The sequence below is a fragment of the Amborella trichopoda genome, chromosome 6, assembly GCF_054954075.1.
Source record: "Amborella trichopoda isolate Santa Cruz 75 chromosome 6, AtrichopodaSantaCruz75HAP2 v2.0, whole genome shotgun sequence".
In the NCBI taxonomy this organism is placed as follows: Eukaryota; Viridiplantae; Streptophyta; class Magnoliopsida; order Amborellales; family Amborellaceae; genus Amborella; species Amborella trichopoda.
The window spans coordinates 23,900,902-23,921,754 of record NC_142341.1 but is presented as its reverse complement, the minus strand read 5'-3'; the positions used below and the strand labels follow the sequence as shown (position 1 = coordinate 23,921,754).

Sequence of the window (20,853 nt, the reverse complement as noted above, 5' to 3'; positions counted from 1 at the left end):
AGGAGGGTTTAGGTTTATCGTTACAGAAGATAAGAGTTTTAGAAGGGGTAATAAAAGGGAGGGACAACTATGTAATGTGCTTGGTGGGTTTTTTTTTTTTTTTTAGTAGTTATGAAAATTAATTAACATAGAGGGAGAGAGAGAGAGAGATAGAGGGAGAGAGAGAGAGACTTCTTCTCAGAGTTTTCTCTTTTCGTGATCCGCATCAAGAATCCAGAGGACACCATTCAAAAGTACCCACAAGCAAAGAGCACTTACAATGTGATATGATCAATTCATACCATCAATATGGAAATTAAAAATACCTCATATTAAGTTTAGATACCAATTTGCATTGCACATCCAAGATAATTAAAAACATTGAGTTTTTAGCATTTTCAAAAGTAAGTAAAATGTATCAACTACAGAAAGCTACATGAAACTTTTGTTAATAACAGTAAGTGAAACAGCATACCTGCTTCTCGTTGACAAAAATGCTAACAAACTCACCAACTCTGCCAGCTCGCCGCAACTTTCTCAGAGAGGTAGCGAAATTCTAAAGAAACAGAAATATGATGACAAAAAACAAAAATTATAAAAGGAATTTCATTCTTGTGTTTTAAATTTTATTTCAGTATTAACTACCTGCGGTTGTCTATGTTTGCCAAGTATTAGCCCATTACATATAACCAAGAAGCTATCTGATGAATGTAGCTCCTCTCCAGATAGCAAAGCCAAGTCTTCCACTCCCAATCTATAGCACTGCAATGCGGAAGTTGAAAAGTAGAAATCAGATTTAAAAAAAAAAAGTTGCACAATAATTGTCACCACTAACAATGATTGTAGAATCATAATAACTTAAGGCAGCAATAATCAGGGAACCTGAACTGGAAAACAAGATAACAAACATTGATAATTCCTCATGAAGCAACATACAAACCAGTACGTGGGCTTACACACTCTTGAAAGCAACATTTACGAGTTACAAATCAAACTGCACCCGAATTTGGCCTCACAAAGAGCCTGGTTGAAATGTCGAGTTTGAAGTCCATTTATAAGTCTTACAAAGTTCTTTGTAATCAAAACATGTATCTAAATAAATATTGATGTACTTATTTATTATGTGCAATTTTTATATACATACCTAGTAAATAATCATCAATATATATACTCATAGGCCTTTTCAAAGTTTACGTGCAAAAAATCCTAACAATGGTCATTGTATATATTTATTCATACTAGCAAATATGTGTATGTTATACATGGAACAGAGAGGAATGATGAAGCATCAGTTGGTTCAGTGCAAGTAGAACCAGACAATATGGATGGGAATACTGAAACCATAAATAGTCACAGCAAGAAGAAGAGAAATAATTAGAACTTCATAAGCAGGTTCATGCAAGAAGAAAACCTACTTTAAAGCACAAAGAGGTAATATATCTCATGATCATAATCAGGACCAAAATGAATCATATTTGTCCATCAAGAAGTGCCAGTGTACTGACTACATATCAAGATAGAGACTATTAGATTAGATCTCCCTTTCAAATAGTGCCGCTAGAGTCAATATGGAAGGACCACAAAAGGGAAAAGGTGATATTAATTAAAAAAATAAGACTAGAAATAGTTACCACACATGAACTGATACCCAGCCAAAATTTAGAAATTAGCAAGAGGCTGAATACAACAGAAAAGATTGAAGTGACTCCCTAATAAGTAAATAGAAGTCTCATGGAGGAAACCTTGATCCCTTGGATACTTGAATACATTTTCACAAGGAGTTACAAGCCATTCCTCCTGAAGAAGGAACAACACACATACAAAAAGGTAGACCCAAAGATAGAGAAATTAAAAGATTATGGCCCACAAAAGGTAGAGTTGGGAATATCATATTCCATATCATCTACATCATCGCATTCTTAAAAATAAAACATTTTATTAATACTATTTTCAAATAAAAGTCCTCATGGAAAATTTTATTCTAATTTGTTACTCCAACTAGTGATTAAAAAAAAAAAAAATAGAAGTCCCACATCTATAATTTACACATCATCATAAAATATATAAAGAAATATATTTCACCCTATTAATAATAAGAAAAATTATTTATACCTAACTTAAGTTCCTAAAAAACAATATAAGTGTTATCAGCATTGGACCGGCCATCGAATCGGTAAGGAGTCCGATCCAGTGAATGCGGGTGCAACCATTGGCAGAACTGATTAGACTAGAATTAAGAAAATTAAAATTTAATAGCAATCATAGTTAGAAAAAATGAACTATTGTAATCATTAGCCAAACTTTGTTTAGCATAAACTGATCAAAACTGGCTAGTCCTACCTACCAAACGTAGTCAAACTCTGGTTTTGACTAAAAACTGTTGATGCAAGACAAGATGCTTCATATTTTTTAATTTTTCTTCTTAAAAGTAAGGATGTATGTTTTGAAATTTTCTAGGCTTATTTTCTTAGGGATTTTAATTTTTTTGGGGATTCTAAGATTTTTTATATTCTTTTAGGATTTTACGAGATGATTAGAAAAGCGGTTAGAATACTGACAGAATTAGTTGTTTTAATGGGGGTAAAAGTGTCTGCAAATTTTCTTTTAAGTGAAGGGACTTATGGGGTATTTATATAACTTTTTAACTTAAGTGTGGGAGCTTTGGGCTTTTTTATTAATTATAATGTAATAAAAGGACCTGGGATGTTATGGTTTCTAGCACTTTTTGTGCGTGAACAGAAAAACAGGCTATAAATAGTAACAAGAAGTCCTCTCTAGGATTTCAAGGTCACTTTGTTGTGCAAGAGCAGCCAGATCCAATCAAATCCGACTTGTTTTGAAAATTATTGAATTGTTTTGTCTCTTCTCACTATTTTCCTGCATCAAATTGGTATCAGAACCTAGGTTTTCTTTAACAACAAAGCTGGGAATCTATAGCCAAGTCTAGGGCTTGCTGATTTTAGGCTACGTTTTGCCAAATCAGGCTACAACTTGCTGGTTTCAGTTAGGTTATGTTGGTTCTCTGCCTGGGGTTTATTATTTTAATGAAATTACGGCAGGAAGAAGAGGTCGAGATTGGGGTATTCATATGGATCCACCTCGTGATGAGAGGAATCATGAGGTAGAGGATCTGAGTCAACAAGTTCAAGAACTTACAAAGCGTCTTGTAGGCATTCATTGTGGGCAAGATGAAGTTTTATCCATCCAAGATGATGTTGAGTCCAACCCTTTTCACTATTGTGCTCCGCGGGATGAGTCCAGTGAAGAAGAATATGCACGAAAATATAGCTGCCACTCAAAATCCATAGATCTAAAAGTAGATATTCCTGATTTTGAAGGAAAGTCGCAACACAATGACTTTATGGATTGGTTAAACACAGTAGAGACCGTCTTTGAGTACAAGGATGTGTCAAAGAATAGAAAGGTTAAAATTGTTGCGATTAAATTGAAGAAAAGTGCTTTAGCATGGGAACACCTGAGAGCAAGGCCAGAAAGGATGGGAAAGCCTAAAACTATGTTGTGGGAAGAGATATAGGAAAGATCTCTACCTGAAATAATTTGCAGTTGCATATCAAAAGATGCATGTGTTGCGCCAAGGATATAGTACGATGGATGAATATGCAGTCAATTGCCAGGGATGTGAATGGACTTCGCCAATAAATTCAAGATGTGGTAATTTTGCAGCAATATTGGACCCTTTATGAGGTCTATAACTTGCAAAGAGGATTGAAATTCAGCGGAAATGGCCCTCAAAAAAGCAGGGTGCGGGTGAAGGTGCAAGTGAGGCAGTAGTCTGTAGTGGTGATTGGAAGGAAAAGGCAGCATAACAAATGCCAGTTCGACATATTGCATTGCTGAAACGACGAACTAGCAAGGTGCCTTGGACCAAAAACGGGTTGTTTCGAGAGCTGGTTGCAACATCAAGTGCTACAAATGTTTGGGGACCGGGCATGTCTCATCACAATGTCCAAATCGACAAGTTCAATAACCTTTTTGAGGATTTTGATGATGACGACAGCAAGCATTCTTTTGACGGTGATCCCATCTAAAATGAGCCGATTGACGAAAAGGACCCAGATGTGGCTATAGTGATTATGGGGAGCTATTCGTGTTCCGCCGTAGCATGATTACACTCCAAGTAGTAGATGAGGCAGATTGGTTAAACTCGAAGAATTTCTCATCAATTCGCTTCCAAAATCAGCAAGTCAGTGATTGGAACTCTGAACTGGTCTTTGAATAGAGTTCAAAAAAAGAAGTTAGTGATCCAATTTTTGACAAAGAACAGCGTGAAAACAAGGAGGGTTACAATGATCAAGATGAAGATGGACTTTTGGAAGAGGAAGTAGCTGATTTTGTTAGAGAACTAGGAGGTCGGAGACGATCATCTCTAAGATGCACCCTTGGTTTGTTATGGGGTTAAATGAATGCAATTTATACAAGGTTTAACGGATGCTATGATGCAATTTCAGCTAATTAAAATGACTAAACCGGGTGTACATATTACGGTTATTCCATCAACATAAAATGACCCTTTCCACAAGGGATTCTGAAAAAGTGTGTATGGATAATATCAACGGATTGCAAAGACGCAATTTCAATGCACAACTAATGTGTTTTGATTAGTCCAATCACTCATAAGTCTGAGGACTGTGTTTTCAGTATTTGGGTTGAAGAAGGTTGCATGATGCAAAATTCATCTTAGCTTATTTCAAAACTCAAGGACGAGTTGTTCTCAAACCCAAGGAGAATGATGCAAGACAAGATGCCTGTTGTTTTTAAATTTTTCTTATTCAATATTAAGGATGTGATTTTTGAATTTTTAGGATTATTTGCTTAGGGGTTTTAAGTTTTTTACATATTCTAGGATTTTTATATTTTCTTAGGATTATAGGAGATGTTCAGAAAAATGGTTAGAATAGTTACAGAATTAGTTGCTTTACTAGGGGTAAAAGTGTCATTAAAGTATTATTTTTAAGTGAAGGGATTTATGGGGTATTTTTATGACCAGCTTTCCTCTATGGGGAATAATGTTGGGTGGTCAAAAAAACAATATACCCATAGAATGTGTGTATCGTAGATGAGGATATTGAGATTGATGAGTGGCAAGACAAGAAGGAAAAGAATTCAAAATGAATACATTCAAGAAAATTTAGGTCTGGCACCAATAGGCAGCGATAAGATGAGAGAGAGTAGGCTTAGGTGGGTTGGCCATGTGTGGCGCAGACGTAATACAACACCTATTAGGAGGTGCGAGTTAGTTCAAGTGGAAAGCTGAAAAAGGGCAAGGGGTAGGCCCAAAAGGACATGGTTGGATGTAGTGAGAAAAGATATGAGGACCTATGCCCTCACTGAGGGTATGGCTCTTAGTAGAACAAAATGGCAAACCAGCATTTGTGCAGTCGACCCCAATTAGTTGAGAAAAGGCTTTGATTATGGAACCTATCTAGGCTTTTGGGGTTACTTTTTGTGCAAAAAGCTAGATCCACTCATATTTGGCCTATTTTGATGGTTATTGAACTATTTTGTCTCTTTTCTATGTTATTAACATGTAAAACCTATGGGCCTTAATATAGATCATAAAATAAAGCCTTCATATATTGAAGAAGTACTATGCACCTAATGCCCCTATGGGAGCGTTCTCCCATGCAAAGGGAGTTGTACAAGGTCATAAAAATATCTTAATTACTTGTGTGACAAGGAAAGGACACATGTGAGCTTAGTACTTGGATAACATTGAGTTGTCCATGAAAAGACAACTTCAAACCTCCCACAAGAAACCAAGGATAATGAATTAGCCTAGTTCGCTCATGGACCTAAAATTTTTCGAATAGAGACACCCATTACAACTTCTCAATTGAAGCATGTTAGTCATAGCCGTATTTAAAAGCCTCTCCAATATAGTGGGGTAGAGAGGTCCATATCACAAGTTCGTGAATAGTTGGGTCTTAAAACCTACATATACCCTAGCCTTGATTCCTCAATTTACCTCAATCCCAATATATGTACATGATCACCTAGTGCATAAGATTCACTAAGCTTGAAGCCAAATTGTCCAATACCTCAATCATCTTTACAATTTTCATTGCATCTCTCAGTAGGAGATTCCTAAGCAATAAAAGATTGGTAAAACCTCTGGGCAATGCACTTGCAAATTTTTTTCTTCCGTCCATCCTTTATCACAACCAAGGGTTTAGGGATGCAAAATTAATCCATCGGTCCCTTTGGTCAAGGTCTTTTGGCCTAACTCATCAAAATTTTATCACCCTTGCCCTTGTAATCCTACGTTACTTTTAACTTCAGATGCATCATCTCCATCTTCTACATCATCAACAATAACCAAACAAAACCTTGTCGCTTTAATGCCTCTCTTTTTTATTTTTTTTATTCTGCTGTTAATATATGCCTAATCTCTCTTTTAATTTTTATTGATTGTTTTTGCTCATGCCAATACAGTCCCCCTAAATACAAGTAAGTTGTTCCTTTTGATGGAAAATACACCAGAATAACTATTTCGAATCTTTCGGGAACACTTACTTTTCCACAAAGTACACGAGAAACACTATTTTGATCATTAGGTTTGTTGAGCTTTCAATACTTCCAATTTTGGACCTTCGTTACTCAAAGAAGATGAATACATTATTCCAATATAAAATGTATTAGGCGACAAAACTTCCAAAAAAGTCAATCTTGCCTCCATAATCGATATAAATTTCAATTTCTATGTTATAATCTCCTTGCCGCTTAGTCAGCTTGATGTGAACCTATGCAACCAAATTTGACAATTATGGAGGTGCATTGGGTGCTTAAGCGGGAGCTTGAGGTGGGCCGAGGCCCTAGGCGAGCTCTACCTAGGCTAGGACGGGTGCCTGGAGTAGGCCTTCTAAGAACCCCCCTAGGTGGACAACGTAGCCACCAAGTCTCTGCTCGAGGGCAGAATAGGCCCAAGGGCAAGGGCATTTTTGTCATTTCCCTCCCCATTTATGGGGGAAGAGAGGAGTTTGGGAGATAATCAAACCCGCAAAATTCATTTTCACAACTTAGAGAGAGAAAAGCCCTCTAAAAACAAGACTTAGAAATCGAAAAGAATAGCAAGCTATTGTGAGACTTGAAGCTGTCTCAACAAAGGTGTTTTCATAACCAAAGCTTACTATTTCAAGCCAACTTTGATTAGGTCATGAAAAGTACTTCACTTTTATATTGGATTTAGTATTTTATTAACATTTTTCCAGACTTAGTTTGGTATTTGCTTGTTTTTTTAAAGATTGGTTTTTGTCTCTCTTTTTTTTTTTTTCAAGTTTGGATTTAGATTCATTGGCCTTCTCTCTAAAATTAGGGTTTTGGACACATCTTTCATATTTTTCTTTTTTTTTAAATTTTAGTTGTTGTATTAAGTAAAGAAGTGTACAAAAAATCCGGCGCTCCTCAAGTCAAGTGCCCGAATCCAAAAAACGTCTAAAGGGGCCCAAAAAATCTATACAACCCTTATGGACAGCCAAAAAAAACTAGAACAGAATTTACGAGAGATGGGACTTGAGAACTCAAAAAATGCCCAAAAGATTCCCTTGCTAGTTGTGTAGGTTAGCTCCGTCCTTATAGCGACGGTGTCGACTACAGTGTTGGTTTCCCTGCAAGTTGAGCTCGGATTGGCCTCTATCTAAAGGTCTCCCCAAAGAAGCCCAAGCGATTCGAATAGGATTGAAAAAGAGCAAAGCCCGCCAATTCTGGTGGAAGTGGGCAACCGAGTAGTGCACGAACCTTCTCCAATAGGGCCTCCACATGCGCCACCTCGCCACGAAACGCCCTATTGTTTCTCTCCAACCAAATCACTCAAAGTGTAGTAGTCATTGTAGCTCTTCACAGGAGGATATTCGGATTTGGCCAAGGGGGCAGAGGAAGGACAGTTGAGGGATGGACTGTGGAGTGGCCTCCACATCAGCTCGCCACGAAATGCCCTATGGTTCTCTCCAACCAAATCACTGGAAGTGTGGCAGCCATTGTAGCTGTTCAGTGGAGGATACCCACCTTTGGCCAAGGGATGGACTGTGGAGTGACCCATGAGCATCAAAAGAGCTAGAGAAAGCCACCCTAGAGAACTTCAGCAAGGCTATAGTGGATGAAAAGGTGGACGTTGGATTCAGCTTCATTACGGCACATGATGCATCAATTAGGGATGTGCACCCCCCTTCGTTGTAATTGGTCCACAGCCAAAACATTCCCCCTTCTTTGTAATTGGTCCACAGCCAAAACACATCCGGAGATGGCAATCCAACTGAAAAATTGGACCTTTGGAGGAATGAAAGGATAACAAGCTCTGGCAGCTATGGATAGGGAAGGGGATGGTGCTGTTGAGGGGCCCTGTAGGGTTTGGTAAAAAGAGGAAACCGAGAAAATGCCAGACGAAGCTGGAGACTAGATGATCTTATCCTGGTCGAAAGATGGGATGAAGATGGCGTGGAGAATGGAGGGCAATTCTAAGAGTGCCGGCATCTCTTATTCAGACAAAGACAAAGGCGTCCCAAAGTTAGGATTCGACACCCTACCAGGGCCAAAGGTTTCAAAGTTAGCAGCTACTAAGGCGAGGGGGAGCTAGCCAGACGAAAGAGGTTGGGGAAATGATACCTGCGCGGGGGCACAACCAATCCATAAGTCAAACAAGAAAGAAATTCTTTCAATTGATCACGGCCAATAGTGAGTGTTGCATACCAACCGATTGAGGCAATAGAGCAAGCGTCTCCATAGCCCAGAGGAGTTGTTTGGGGCTCTACCACTAGGGAGCCAGGAAGAGGGTTCACGACAGTACTTGTGCCATACCCCATCCAACCAGAGATGGTTCTATTGGGTGGGGAATCTCCACCACAATTTACCAATGAGGGCAAGGTAGTCATTTTTTAGTCTGCAAATACTAAACCCACATGAGACTTGGGGAAGCATACCTTGTCCCAAGCAATCAGGTGGTATTTCCTGTCGTTCGCACCTAACCACAAGAAGTTTCTCATAAGCTGCTCTAAATAGCTAACCATAGGGAAGGCATAAGAAAGAGAGATATTTGGACGATGGGAATATTCAAAAGGGTTGCCTACTTAGGGTTATCCGGTTAGCTAACAAAAGAAAGAGACCTTTCCATCCCGTAAATCTCCTATCAAATTATCGGTGATATGACTCCATTGTTGATGTTTGGGCTTGCCCCCCCATAGGAGAACTACAATGGTTGGCCTTAGCAAAACCAAACATCTCCCCCCCCCCCCAACCAAAAAAAAAAAAAAAACAAACAAACAAATAAACAAAAAAGAGCCAAGTTGAAAAGCACGAGGTTGTCGACGGACACCCATCATCATTGTTTGGCCAAGTTCACTCTAAAGCCTATGGCGCACTCAAAGCTTGTGGCCATTTCATATTGGATACAAATTTTATATTTTCTTTCTAGTTCTGAAATTATATTTTAGATTTTTAATTTGTATATTTCTTTTAGTATATAGATTTGGGTTTTTTGATGACTTTTCTGAATTTTAGTATTTGGTTTAGTGACTTTTTCCTATATATGGTTTTGGCTTGTGATTTTTTTCTAGTTTTCAAATTCAAATTTCAGACCTTTCAGCTTTGTGGAGTAGAAACGAGGAAATAGTTAAGAGTGATGGTCAAGAAATACCTATAAGAGATTGTTTCCAATATCTAGGGTTGATAACTCAAGAGAATGGAAAGATTGAGAAAGATGTCGCCAAAGAATTAGAGCTGGGTGTGCAAATTGGCGATGTGCATCTGGAGTTTTATGTGATTGTCACATATCATTGAGACCGAAGAGAAAGTACTATGTGACGGTGGTAAGACCAGTCAAGAAACAACCTATCAGAATGAGTGTAGCTAAGATGAGGATGTTGAGATGGATCAGTGGCAAGACAAGAAAGAATAAAATTTTGAATGAACATATACGAAGGAACTTAGGTATGGCTTCAATAGGAGTCAGGGAAAGCAGACGTAGATGGACTGGCCATGTACAGTGTAAACTTAGTGCGCATTGGTGCAAGTGGAAGGCTCTAAAAAAGCAAGAGGAAGGCCTAAAAGGACAAGGATAGAAGTAGTGAGAAAAATATGGTGACTTTGGTCTTACTAAGGGTATGGCCCTTGATAGAGATGAAAGGATGAACAAGATTCATGCAGGCAACCCCAAATCATTTCGCTAAGGCTTGGATGATGATGATGATGATATTGGGCGTTATTCACTTGATTCCCTATTGTTGAGATGGTGACAATGTCAAACTTCCAATTCAAATAGACACGGTGATCAGGGTTCAAATATTGTTATTTCCCTAAGCAAAAAGACAAAAACAGAGTGGAATCAGGTTTTGTCAACAATATTCATAATACCGGCATACATCAAGTAACAAAAAGCTCAGCCGATATCAGAGGTTATGTAGGCCCATGCAAGTCACTACCAGCCAGTGTTAAGAAAGAAATGTTGGCCACTATGGAGGCGAGCCAAAACTAAAAAGAAGAGAAGAAGAGGAAAATATTTTTTGAGATGAGGAAGAAGATGATTATTATTATGTCGAGGAAGGGGATCCCTATGTGGGCTTAATTAGAATTATTCTTAATTTCCACTTATTCCTAAGGTTGTGGTTAGAGATAAGAAGCAGACTACCATAGGGAAACTACTTCAAGAAGAGGATAGGGGTCTGGTATGTCAATCATAGAGCAAAGATATACCAATCAGGTATTTCTTTCACTGTCGCTAGCTTGACGAGCTTCCAAGCCATGCTGGAAGTAGTGGGGCAATTTGAGCATGGGCCAACACCTTATGAGCTTAGGATGCCCTGGACTAAGGCGGTAGAGCTCATAAATGAGTTATTGAAGACCCTTAATAATGCATGGTGGAGGTATGGGAGCACTGTAGTGACTAATTCTGTCAGCCCACGGACTGACCGCTACAATGTCAGCCAATGGCCCAGATTGAATATGAGCTCAATCCAATGGTCACGACCTCATTTTGTATCAGAATTTTTATTCATTTCTATACAAATCCAAATCACTTGACATTTTGAGCGTTAGAATCTAATAAAAATATTAAAAAAACCAAAATACCCCCAAAACATTTCGGCGGTATTTTGGTCAATTTATACTGTATGAAATATTTTTTTAATATTTTTATTAGTTGCACCTCGATGAGTAGAATGCACGCCTAAATTTTCAAGTGATTTGGAGTCATAGACAAACATGAAAATTCAAATATGAAACAAGGTCGTGAGCGTCAGATCGACCCAGATTCAATCTGGGCCATTGGCTTACACTGTAGCAGTCAACCCATGGGCTGACAGCATCTATTCCTGTGTGTCTGTGTTTGTGTGTGCGCGCGAGTGCGTGTGTGTGTGTGTGTGTATGTGTGTGTATGTTTTTAAAGAAAAATTATGTTATCACCTAAAAAAAAATTAGAAGTTATTACACTACATAAAAAAATGCCAAAAATGAGCTTTCTGAATATGTTTTCGTGGCTTAAAACTTTATAAGCATAAATCCTAAAATTTCGCTTCTCCAATTTTTCCTTTTTTCGAAACCTTTATGGACTAATCTTATTCGTGGAAATACAGATATTTTTCATAAGAATTTCAAGGATTTTTAAGAAAATACTACAAATTTGAAGTTTTCTCGAGGAATCACCATGCTGAGATATCCCAAGAATCAAGTTTCGAACCAATGTTAATTTGAACATAAAGAGAGACACGATCCATCAGAGTATAATACTACATGAAGATAAAAGAAGTCACACATTTGCACTAAATCATGTATAATACACTTGTGCATATTTGAGGAGGATAACAAACCAGAGAAATCAGTGGACCCTCGTCCTCGTCAGTTGTAACATGGGTCATCAAAGCCAAGTTCTTAGTAAGACCACAACCCTCACCTTCAGGAGTATCGCACGGGCAAAGCATACCCCACTGTTTCAATGGGAAGATATCATAATCATTAGTATTAATAAGAACTAACATTTTCAGCATACTGCAAACAAAGAGAACTTGCACACCATCAAATATTTTAAACTGCAGGCGATTTACTTCATGCTTATTTTAGATAATGTACTACAGAATCCATAAAAATAACATACATAAAAACATTTACCTGGCTTGGTTGCAATGCCCTTGGTCCACTAACTTTCCTCGTCTTCTCAAATTGGGAAGAGATTCGTGTCATGTGGCCCAAGGCCGCAATAAATGACAGTCTAGAAACAAGCTGTAAAAGGAGAAACAATGGAATGAACTAGTTTGTTAGTAAGGGAAGAAAGGAAAGACTAGGGGAAAAAAGAGAACAAAATCATTCAGTCCAACCTGGGATACGCCTTTCCGGTTCATCCGAAACCTTTTCACATCCCAGTTTCCAGTAGAGATAGCCCGCTCCAGGCCATTTGTTATGACATCTCTGTGACTTCGTAGGAGCTGAAGAAAAGGGGGAAAAAAAAAGAACTTCTATACTTCTGGAAATTATAGCCAAGTGAAAATCTAGCACAACAGAAAGGAACCCCAACATACTATAAATAATCATTGATTGCAAGCAAGCATGCATGCAAAGCCCATGCGAAAAGCATCCCTGCCTTTCAAGAAATAATAAAGTCAATCGTGAAAACAAACAAAAATTAAAAAATAAATAAAAAATGAAGGATATTTTAGTTGATCATGTAACAACTTTCTGAGATACATTTAAGATAACAGCTACAGTAAAAATAAATAAATTTAGAGTCATCATCATCATCATCCAAGCCTTATCTTGATTATCTGGGGTGAGCTACATAACATAGTGTGACGACCCAAAATTTTTCTGAAACTGAAAAATAATAATAATAGTAATAATAACAATCATTTTGGATGATAGTTCATTGTGACAATAATATACCATAGGGACCATTCTTTTAGCTTTTCTTAAAATGTTTCAAAAGCCACAATATTATTAAATATTTGGATGATCCATCTTTATTTGGGTGGACCTTAGGCCCACTATCTTTTACTTTTTAACTTTTCATGAGGAGGTGGGTTTTTACCTCTTGCGTGGCATTTTAAAAGTTCATTGTTTTTGTATTTTGGACACCTCTTAATTGAGGTGTTATCAAAGTCTCTCTCTCTCGTTTTAAAAATGTGTCTTCTCTTTCTCTCTCTCTCTCATGCTATACTCTCTCCCTCTCTCATCATTCCAGGTTGATAGCTCATCTCTCTCTCAAGCGCGTGAGGAAAATTCTTATCTGCATAAGGATGTGTTGTGACTGGTTAAAGGCTGCATTATTGTTATAACTATGGAGTTCTTTGAGATTCTCTCGCCTGCTTGGTTCTTTTTCAGAGTGTCATAAGCTATACATTCTTTTACCTTTTGCATTATTTAATCACATTTCTTTTGCATCAGAGAGTGCGTTCATGGGTTTGAAATGCTCTATGTTGTGGAATTCGGAATTTTAGGGTTTTGATTCTTCTCCAGCTCAATTCATCAGAGTGAGTATTTTGCCATTGATATATTCAATTGCTTTTCGATGCATTTGTGTTATACTCTCTCTATATTACCTAAGGTTCACGGATGGTCATCCCATGGGCATATCGGCATCATGAAGGTAAGTGACCTCATTTTCTTGAAAAATGGTCCACTTTTAATAAAATTATTATTCCTATCTATTGTTAGAAATTTTATACACTGTAAAATTATTAGAAATAAAATTGATTAATTCTGTACAAAGTTATAAATTTTAGACACGTAAGTTTTATGTTTAAGTGACCCCATCCTCCTAAAAAATAGTCTGTTTTTAATAAAATAGTGATATTTCCGGCCAGCATCTTTATTTTATAAGTTTTATGTGTAAGTGATCTCATTGTCCTGGAAAAGTCTGTGTTAGCAAAACTATGATATCCCATTAGCTGTTATGAATTTTGGTTACTTCTGCTTTCAATAAATTATAAATTTTAAATATCGTATGTTTTATGTGAAAGTGACTTTATTCTGTTTCTTGTAAAAACATTATGATATTTATGCACTTAATTGTAATATTGCCAATACTATAAGATTTATGCATTTCGGCATTTAATTGTATTTTTGTCCATCTGTGAATTTTAGACGCTATAAGTTGTACCCATTCATGTAAAATGATTATTTATGAAATTGCATTTCCGTAAAAATGTGATATTTTCGTGTTTAACTTTGGATTTCCATAAAAGCTCTTCTAATGATAATGGATTGTTTATTATGTTACATTTCAGGAATGTCCTTCAGAACTGCTACCTTTCAGAAATTATTGCCAAAATATTTGACTGTTTACTTATAGATATTTCAATGAAAGTGATTGTTTAAATTGATTCAAATGAATTCCTGTTAATGATTTCAATGATACTTTGCATATACGATATTGCTTCTTTTTTATGTTTAAAGAGTTTTAGAGATAATTTAAGTATATGTGGACATATCCGGTTACGTCGGGAAGGACTATTTGGACTCATCTGGACCTGCAGGAATTGTGTGCACCTATCCGGTTATGCCAATAGGGATTATCTGGACTCATCCGGTACGCTAATGAGGTATGTTTGGATATGCAGGGATAGTGTGGACCTATCCAGTTACACTGGTAGGGACTATTTGGACTCATCCGGTAAGAGCTTTAGAAGCAATTATAACCATGATAAAATTTTCCCTTTGTGACTTTTGTTCAAATTCACCATTTGTAAATTTTATCCTAACAGATGTCTATCTAGACCTTCATGATAATATTAGTTATGAGTAGACTTTGTACAGATTCTTAAAAATAAAAAATTTGTTTTAGTGCAATATATGGTGAAGTTTTAAAAAAAATTTGTTAAGAATCGACGGCCACATCTCAAGGATTTTAGTGTTATAAAACTTGGGGTGTAACACATAGGTTCAGGATTCATAATAAGATGTGGCAAAGTTTTATGCTAGTTGCCTACCCAACACAACCCACCTCCTTTACCCGGGCTTGGGCCAGGTTAAAGGATAGTTTAAGGTCCTCAGCCTTATTTATTTAAAAAATAAATAAGTGTAGTGTATTTAATTAAATCATGGCAACAGGTTAGATGCTAGAGAGGATCCCTTACCCAGTCTAATGACCAGCCAAGAATTAATGACATTGACCAACATAGTTCACAATTATATATGAACATTGGAGATTAATGCAAGAGAGAGACATAGTATTATAGCATGTAAAAATGACCTGGAGAGAAATAAAGTATAGATGGAGAGGAGAACAGAAAGAGTTTGTGTTTGGGTGCACATATCACATTTTATAAAAGAAAAAAAAAAAAGATGAAAGAGAAAGAAAGTAGTCTCACATAACCTCTTTATAGTCCTCGACGACCAAAGTGTAAGTACAAGGTTTTAATTGCTATACGTAACTGAAAATAGACATGTTGCCAGTCATTTAGGAAACAAAAACTTAGGCAAATAGTAAGTTTCACTGGTTCTAGACAGGATTCCCATGAGTGCGTGCAACCTAAGCTTCTGGGCAAATCTACCCCTTGCCTTGCTGAACTAGTTTGACACGAGTAAGTAACAACTAGAAGAAATGTTCTTCATAGAATTTGGATAGGGTTCCAAGTTGCATATTCCTATTCCAATAGGATTTCAAAGCCTGAAGAAGCCTGTTTGATGCAAAAAGTGGAGCTTGGATCTGATTTTCTCATGCTGTGAATTAGTAAATGGCGAGGTACGATACTTTTTCCCCATACTTCATGGAATTTTGGAGTTTAGCATCAACTAATATCTAAAACTACACAGCTACAACGACTTCACCTGGTGAAACGACCACACAGCTGTTCCCCACTAGATGTTCAAATAGAACAAGTATGAAATTACACCAATTAGATCACAGAAAAAGAAAATTCCCATATCTTTTAGAATTGATTCAGTAAACGCCATGGCAAGAAGGTCTTCCTGGCACAAGAGACTTAAAAGCAGTAAAGGAATGATGAAAACAATTCAACATTTGATTCATGATTCTTTTTTGCACAGTGAAGAAAAAATATTACCCATTTCGAAAAGAGAATTTTGCCAAATCCTTCAACAAAATCAACTAAAAGCAATTTATAAACCATAAAAGATCCTATTGTACATATTATCTATACATTATAAATCATAAATACATAACAAAAAATACGTCCTGAGTTATTGTACAAACAATAACAAACTTATGCTATTAGATCAGAACATATCACTTTGCTTACCATTCCCATATTCAAAGCACTAGATCGGTCACTCTTCCTGAGAATCTTATCAATTTCCTGCTTGACCAATGAATTTAAGAATTTAAACTGATCCTGGACAACAAATTCAAAAGACCATAGGATCAACATAGTGGAGCTGGGAAAAAATTACCAAAGTATTAAACCGACTCCTAGGGCAGGCATTTAACTGGTCAAGAAAGAAATTATTGTGTGTAACAACCGAAGATATGGAATGACAACATGATTTTTTTTTTTTTTGGCCAATTAAATCCCCTGCTTTTGAGGCGATGTTATAAAACTTATCAAGCCATTTTGTTATCATAATTTTACAAGTGATCCAGTACAGGTGCAAATAATTATAACTTCTGAAAAGTGTCATTAACATTATGATTAATTATGATGGCCTTCAACATTTAATTTACGGTGTCAGAATTTCATTAAGTTAAATTGAACTGCCACAAAAATGTTCAAAGGCCAGCGAAAACGAACATAGATGATAAAGTTTGTAACAAAAAGTTGGCATAACCATCAAATCAACTAAAAAGGACAAGTCAGTTGAAAAATATAAATTTTTCAAGATGATAAAAGTTTTGTCTACACATATCGGCACTTTTGTGTTACCTCGAAAAGTAGGGAAATCAACTGGCCAGAGAGCTCCAAACGTTTATTCCCCACATAATCCTGTTAACATAGTCATAAACAATAATCCTTTAAGTAACTGAACAAGAAGAAAACCCGTTCAAGAATTTTTTCCATCAGTCAAATCGACAAATAGGAGAGGCCCGCACATCATTTGCATCAGAACTACAACCTGGAAACAATATACACGAGGGATAAACCAAAACTTTGTGGAACTAGATATACAGCCAAATATAAGAGCATACAAAAGAGATATTAAGGAAGTGAGACTTACTCCCCAAAAGAGGAGCCCCCCTGGCCACTCCCTCTAAGAAAAGTTACACCACAAAGCACGCTAAGAATCCATATACAAATTTTTAAAGTATATATACTTAAACAATCATCCCCAAAGAGTTGACAATGGACAAGAATTCCAAAGAAACAAATCAAATATGTGTTATTTTAATAAGAAACCTAATCAAGGGGGACTCTTATTACAGCCAATGAAGCTTTGATCAGAGCAAAAATGAATCAGGTTCTACACAAAACTGGGTACAGAGACACATACACATAACAGTTATCTTGCGGACTAGCAAAAAATTGAGGAAGCCAAGAATTCAACTTAACAATTTGAAGTTAAGGATGATTGACGGGATAAGAAGTCGAGTTGCTACAGCCTCCTTGAGTATGCCAGTAAGTGGGATTAAAGCAGTTGTAAGATTTACAGAGAACCTGACAATAGATATACTTGTATTAAACTGGCATAAGCATCACCCATGATATAAGGTATGAACAACTTTCGACAAAAATTGTCTCATGAACTGTTCCCTCCTTACCTTCCTTCCCATCCAAGACAATTGAAAACTTAGGGAAGGGCTCAAAGTGTTGCCCCCATGATTTATAAGAATCACAACTCATACTCATCAAATATCAGAGTTAAAAAGAAAAAGAAAAAGAGAAAATCTTGATATCATTTTCTTTTCTTTTTTGTTTTTTCTTTTTTCTTTTGATCAGTAAATGAAATTTGAATTTTCAATATCATTTTCCATAGAGGATCAAGTCAGAGACATGCTTATTCAGTAATTGCACTATGACTCCAACTTATAAAAACGCAAGCTCATGTTGCATTTTATATCGATTGAATCATATCATTATAATCAGTTAAAGACAAGATTGACTGACTGACCTACAAGCCAATTAAACATCAGCCTGAGCACTGCACGGGCATAGAAGAGACAGGGGAGGGGGAGCAGGGGGGACGAGAGAGAGAGTGAGAAAAGTTTGTGAGTTTTAATGAGAAAACTATTTTCTTTGTAGTAGAAAATTAGAAATAATAGCACGTTTGTTTGGAACAGTGAAGTATATATGCTCTCAAAAACTAATTTCCTCGTTCAACATTAGTTGAAAATTAGAAATCTTCATAGTTGAAAATTAGAAATAATATGCTCTCGAAAAATAATAGCACGTTTGTTTGGAAAAATAGATGATTTACTTTGACTTCCAAAGAGAGAAGAAAGGAAAGGACTGTCACATGTAGAAATTTCCTCATTCAACATTAATATGGAATTCTTGAAATTTCCTCATTCAACACTAATATGGAATTCTTCCTTAAAAAATCTTTATAAGTTTAACAATTACAAATTGAACAATTTTTAACCCAAAAAATGGCATAGATGTTGGAAAATAAATTTAACACATGCCCTTAACCTAATAAATCTTTTTACTTTGGATGAGGGCATGATAAGTTTTATAGATCACCGTACAATAATGGAATTCTATGCAATGCAATTAATGAATTTGAGTAAGGGCATTTTGGAAACATAATCCGACAGAAGAGTCCCGAGTCGCACTTATTTTGGTCCAGTAGGAGCACCAAAACAGCTTCTTCCTATATCATCTCCACCATCCATTCATATGGTTGGTGGAGATGGCTAAAAATAAAGATTAAAATGACCAATAGTCCACACAAATAAGGAGCGGAAATGGCATTTTTCCATCAAACGTTTTGCCATCGAATGACCACAAGTCGCAGCAAAGGTGTTTCCATCAATTACCACACTGCATCACCGAAGATCACAGAAAATTCCTCTCAAAATGGCCAGGAGATGGGATAGGACCACAGTTACGGAGATTGCCACCCCAAGGTTATTCCACTCCGGAATAGTCCTCAGGTTCTCGAGAAAGACCGCTTCAAGGGATCTCAATTTTTAAATTTTTGGATCTAGATCCCCACTATGAAGTATCAAGATCCCCAAAGCGTTGGCAAAGATCTCAACCTTTTGAAGATTACACTACTTTAACAAAAATTAAAAAATGTAGTCTTAAAATAGTTATAATCCTTAAAATTACACAGATTGTAACTAGTTTTTAGTGGAAATTGTAAAAGTCAGAGGTGTAGTCCGAATTTCTTGCATGATTCTAAAAAGTTGGGAACAAGATCCCATAAAGGATGGGATTGAGAGTCTATAATTTGCATGATGGACGGTGGTCCATATCACAAGGATCTTCTAGCCCTTCGCGGTCCCCAGCTTCCAATCCCATTCCGGATTCCCAAATATGGATAGGACATTGTTTCAGTCCTAAAAAAAAGGAGTAAACTTCAAAAAGGGCTAGAGAAAGAAACAGAAAACTTCCAAATTTCCTCGAAAACTGTATACACACTTCAAAGTTCAAACCAATGGTATCATGACAAACCAGTCATCAAACTAGTGAGGACACTAGATTATTCAAACTGATAGGACTGGCTAGTTCACTGGTTATGAAAGGTGGACCATGCAACTGGACAAGTCAATACCGATTAAAATTTTTTCCATCTTTTTTTTTTGTATCACCACCCGACTCACTCAGAAGTGTCCAAATACAATATATAAACCAAATAAAATACAAAGAACTCTCACTTGCTTGCCATTAAAACAAAATTACAATCATATCATAGATCTGAAAATTACACAAAAAATGCAAATAAATCAAGAGAGCATAAATCAAATAAAAATAACGCATACCTTGCCTTACCCCAAGGACTTCGTACACCACAAACCTGGTCTCCTCCACCAATGGCGCATAGGATCTCGGTCCAGGAACATGTCTCACAACACAGGAAGGTTAGGCAAAACCAGCAGAAAGCATGAACATGGGATATCCTAGACCAATGCTTAACACAAGCATGGGATCATAACCTCTGGCTAGGTAATGTGGCTCAGGCGTGCCACCCCTAAGGGTTTATTTCTTTTCTTAAACCCTAAACTTTAGAGAAAGAAGATATAAAAAGAGATTAGATAGGGGTGTGCCACCCCTTGGGACTTAGAGAGAGAGAGAGGTCAAGTGTACAGAATGAATCCCCCAATAGCTAGTTTATATAGAACAAGGCTAGATTTTCAAGGGTTAGGGTTTTTGCCATCATTATGAGGCTTAACCTTGACCTTTAATATTGAAGATATGTGAAGAGATCTCATCTATTCATTCTTTAGATCAGCCATCATGAGTAAAAGAATGAGGCGGAACCATTATCCCTCAATTTCCAGAACTTTAATCCCATTTAATATTGTATAGAAAAAGAATTCAATCTATTCCTATTATTTTCTTACACTTTTCCTTTTTGAAAACAATCAAAATCTCTACACCACACTTTCCAAAATACCTCAAGTCAAAACATGGCTTAATTTGCCATAGAACAAAATAGAAAGTAAGAGGTGGGGAGCCCCACACCATAGGTGGTCATGTCGGCCCCACACCCCACTATTTGGTGGGCCTAATGAATCCCAATGGGCCCCCAAAATATTAAAGGATATTTTCAGATATTAAAACAATTTTTATAAAGCCTATAAATATTTTATTTTTCTCTTTGATTAAAATAAATCCAGAAAATTGATTTTTTATTTAAAAATTATTTTTTAGTAAAATAAAATACCTAGAGGGGTTTAAAATTCATTTTAAATATATGAAAAATAATTAAAACATATTAAAACGTATTAAAACATAGCGAAGAAAATTTGATGAGAATTGGATTCATAGAATTAGAATTACAACAAATATACTGAGGACATCATCATCTCTAGAGACA

The 20,853-nt window shown here is 36.6% G+C and overlaps 1 protein-coding gene across 23 annotated transcripts in view; it reads right to left on the bottom strand.

Moving 5' to 3' along the window:
- Positions 1-20,853, bottom strand: part of NRPC2 (nuclear RNA polymerase C2) — a 129,323-nt gene that overhangs the window by 57,020 nt on the left and 51,450 nt on the right. For all 23 annotated transcript variants that reach the window (XR_016058113.1, XR_002281942.2, XR_016058109.1 and 20 more), the window contains 7 exons: positions 16,797-16,856; positions 16,176-16,268; positions 12,297-12,404; positions 12,091-12,201; positions 11,793-11,909; positions 625-741; positions 455-535 (listed from right to left, as the gene is read on the bottom strand). Coding sequence is in view for 17 of the 23 variants with exons in the window: in XM_088870297.1 (XP_088726423.1) it covers positions 455-535; positions 625-741; positions 11,793-11,909; positions 12,091-12,201; positions 12,297-12,404; positions 16,176-16,268; positions 16,797-16,856 (687 nt within the window). In the remaining 6 variants the exon portion in view is untranslated. The remainder of the gene's footprint in view (positions 1-454; positions 536-624; positions 742-11,792; positions 11,910-12,090; positions 12,202-12,296; positions 12,405-16,175; positions 16,269-16,796; positions 16,857-20,853) is intronic.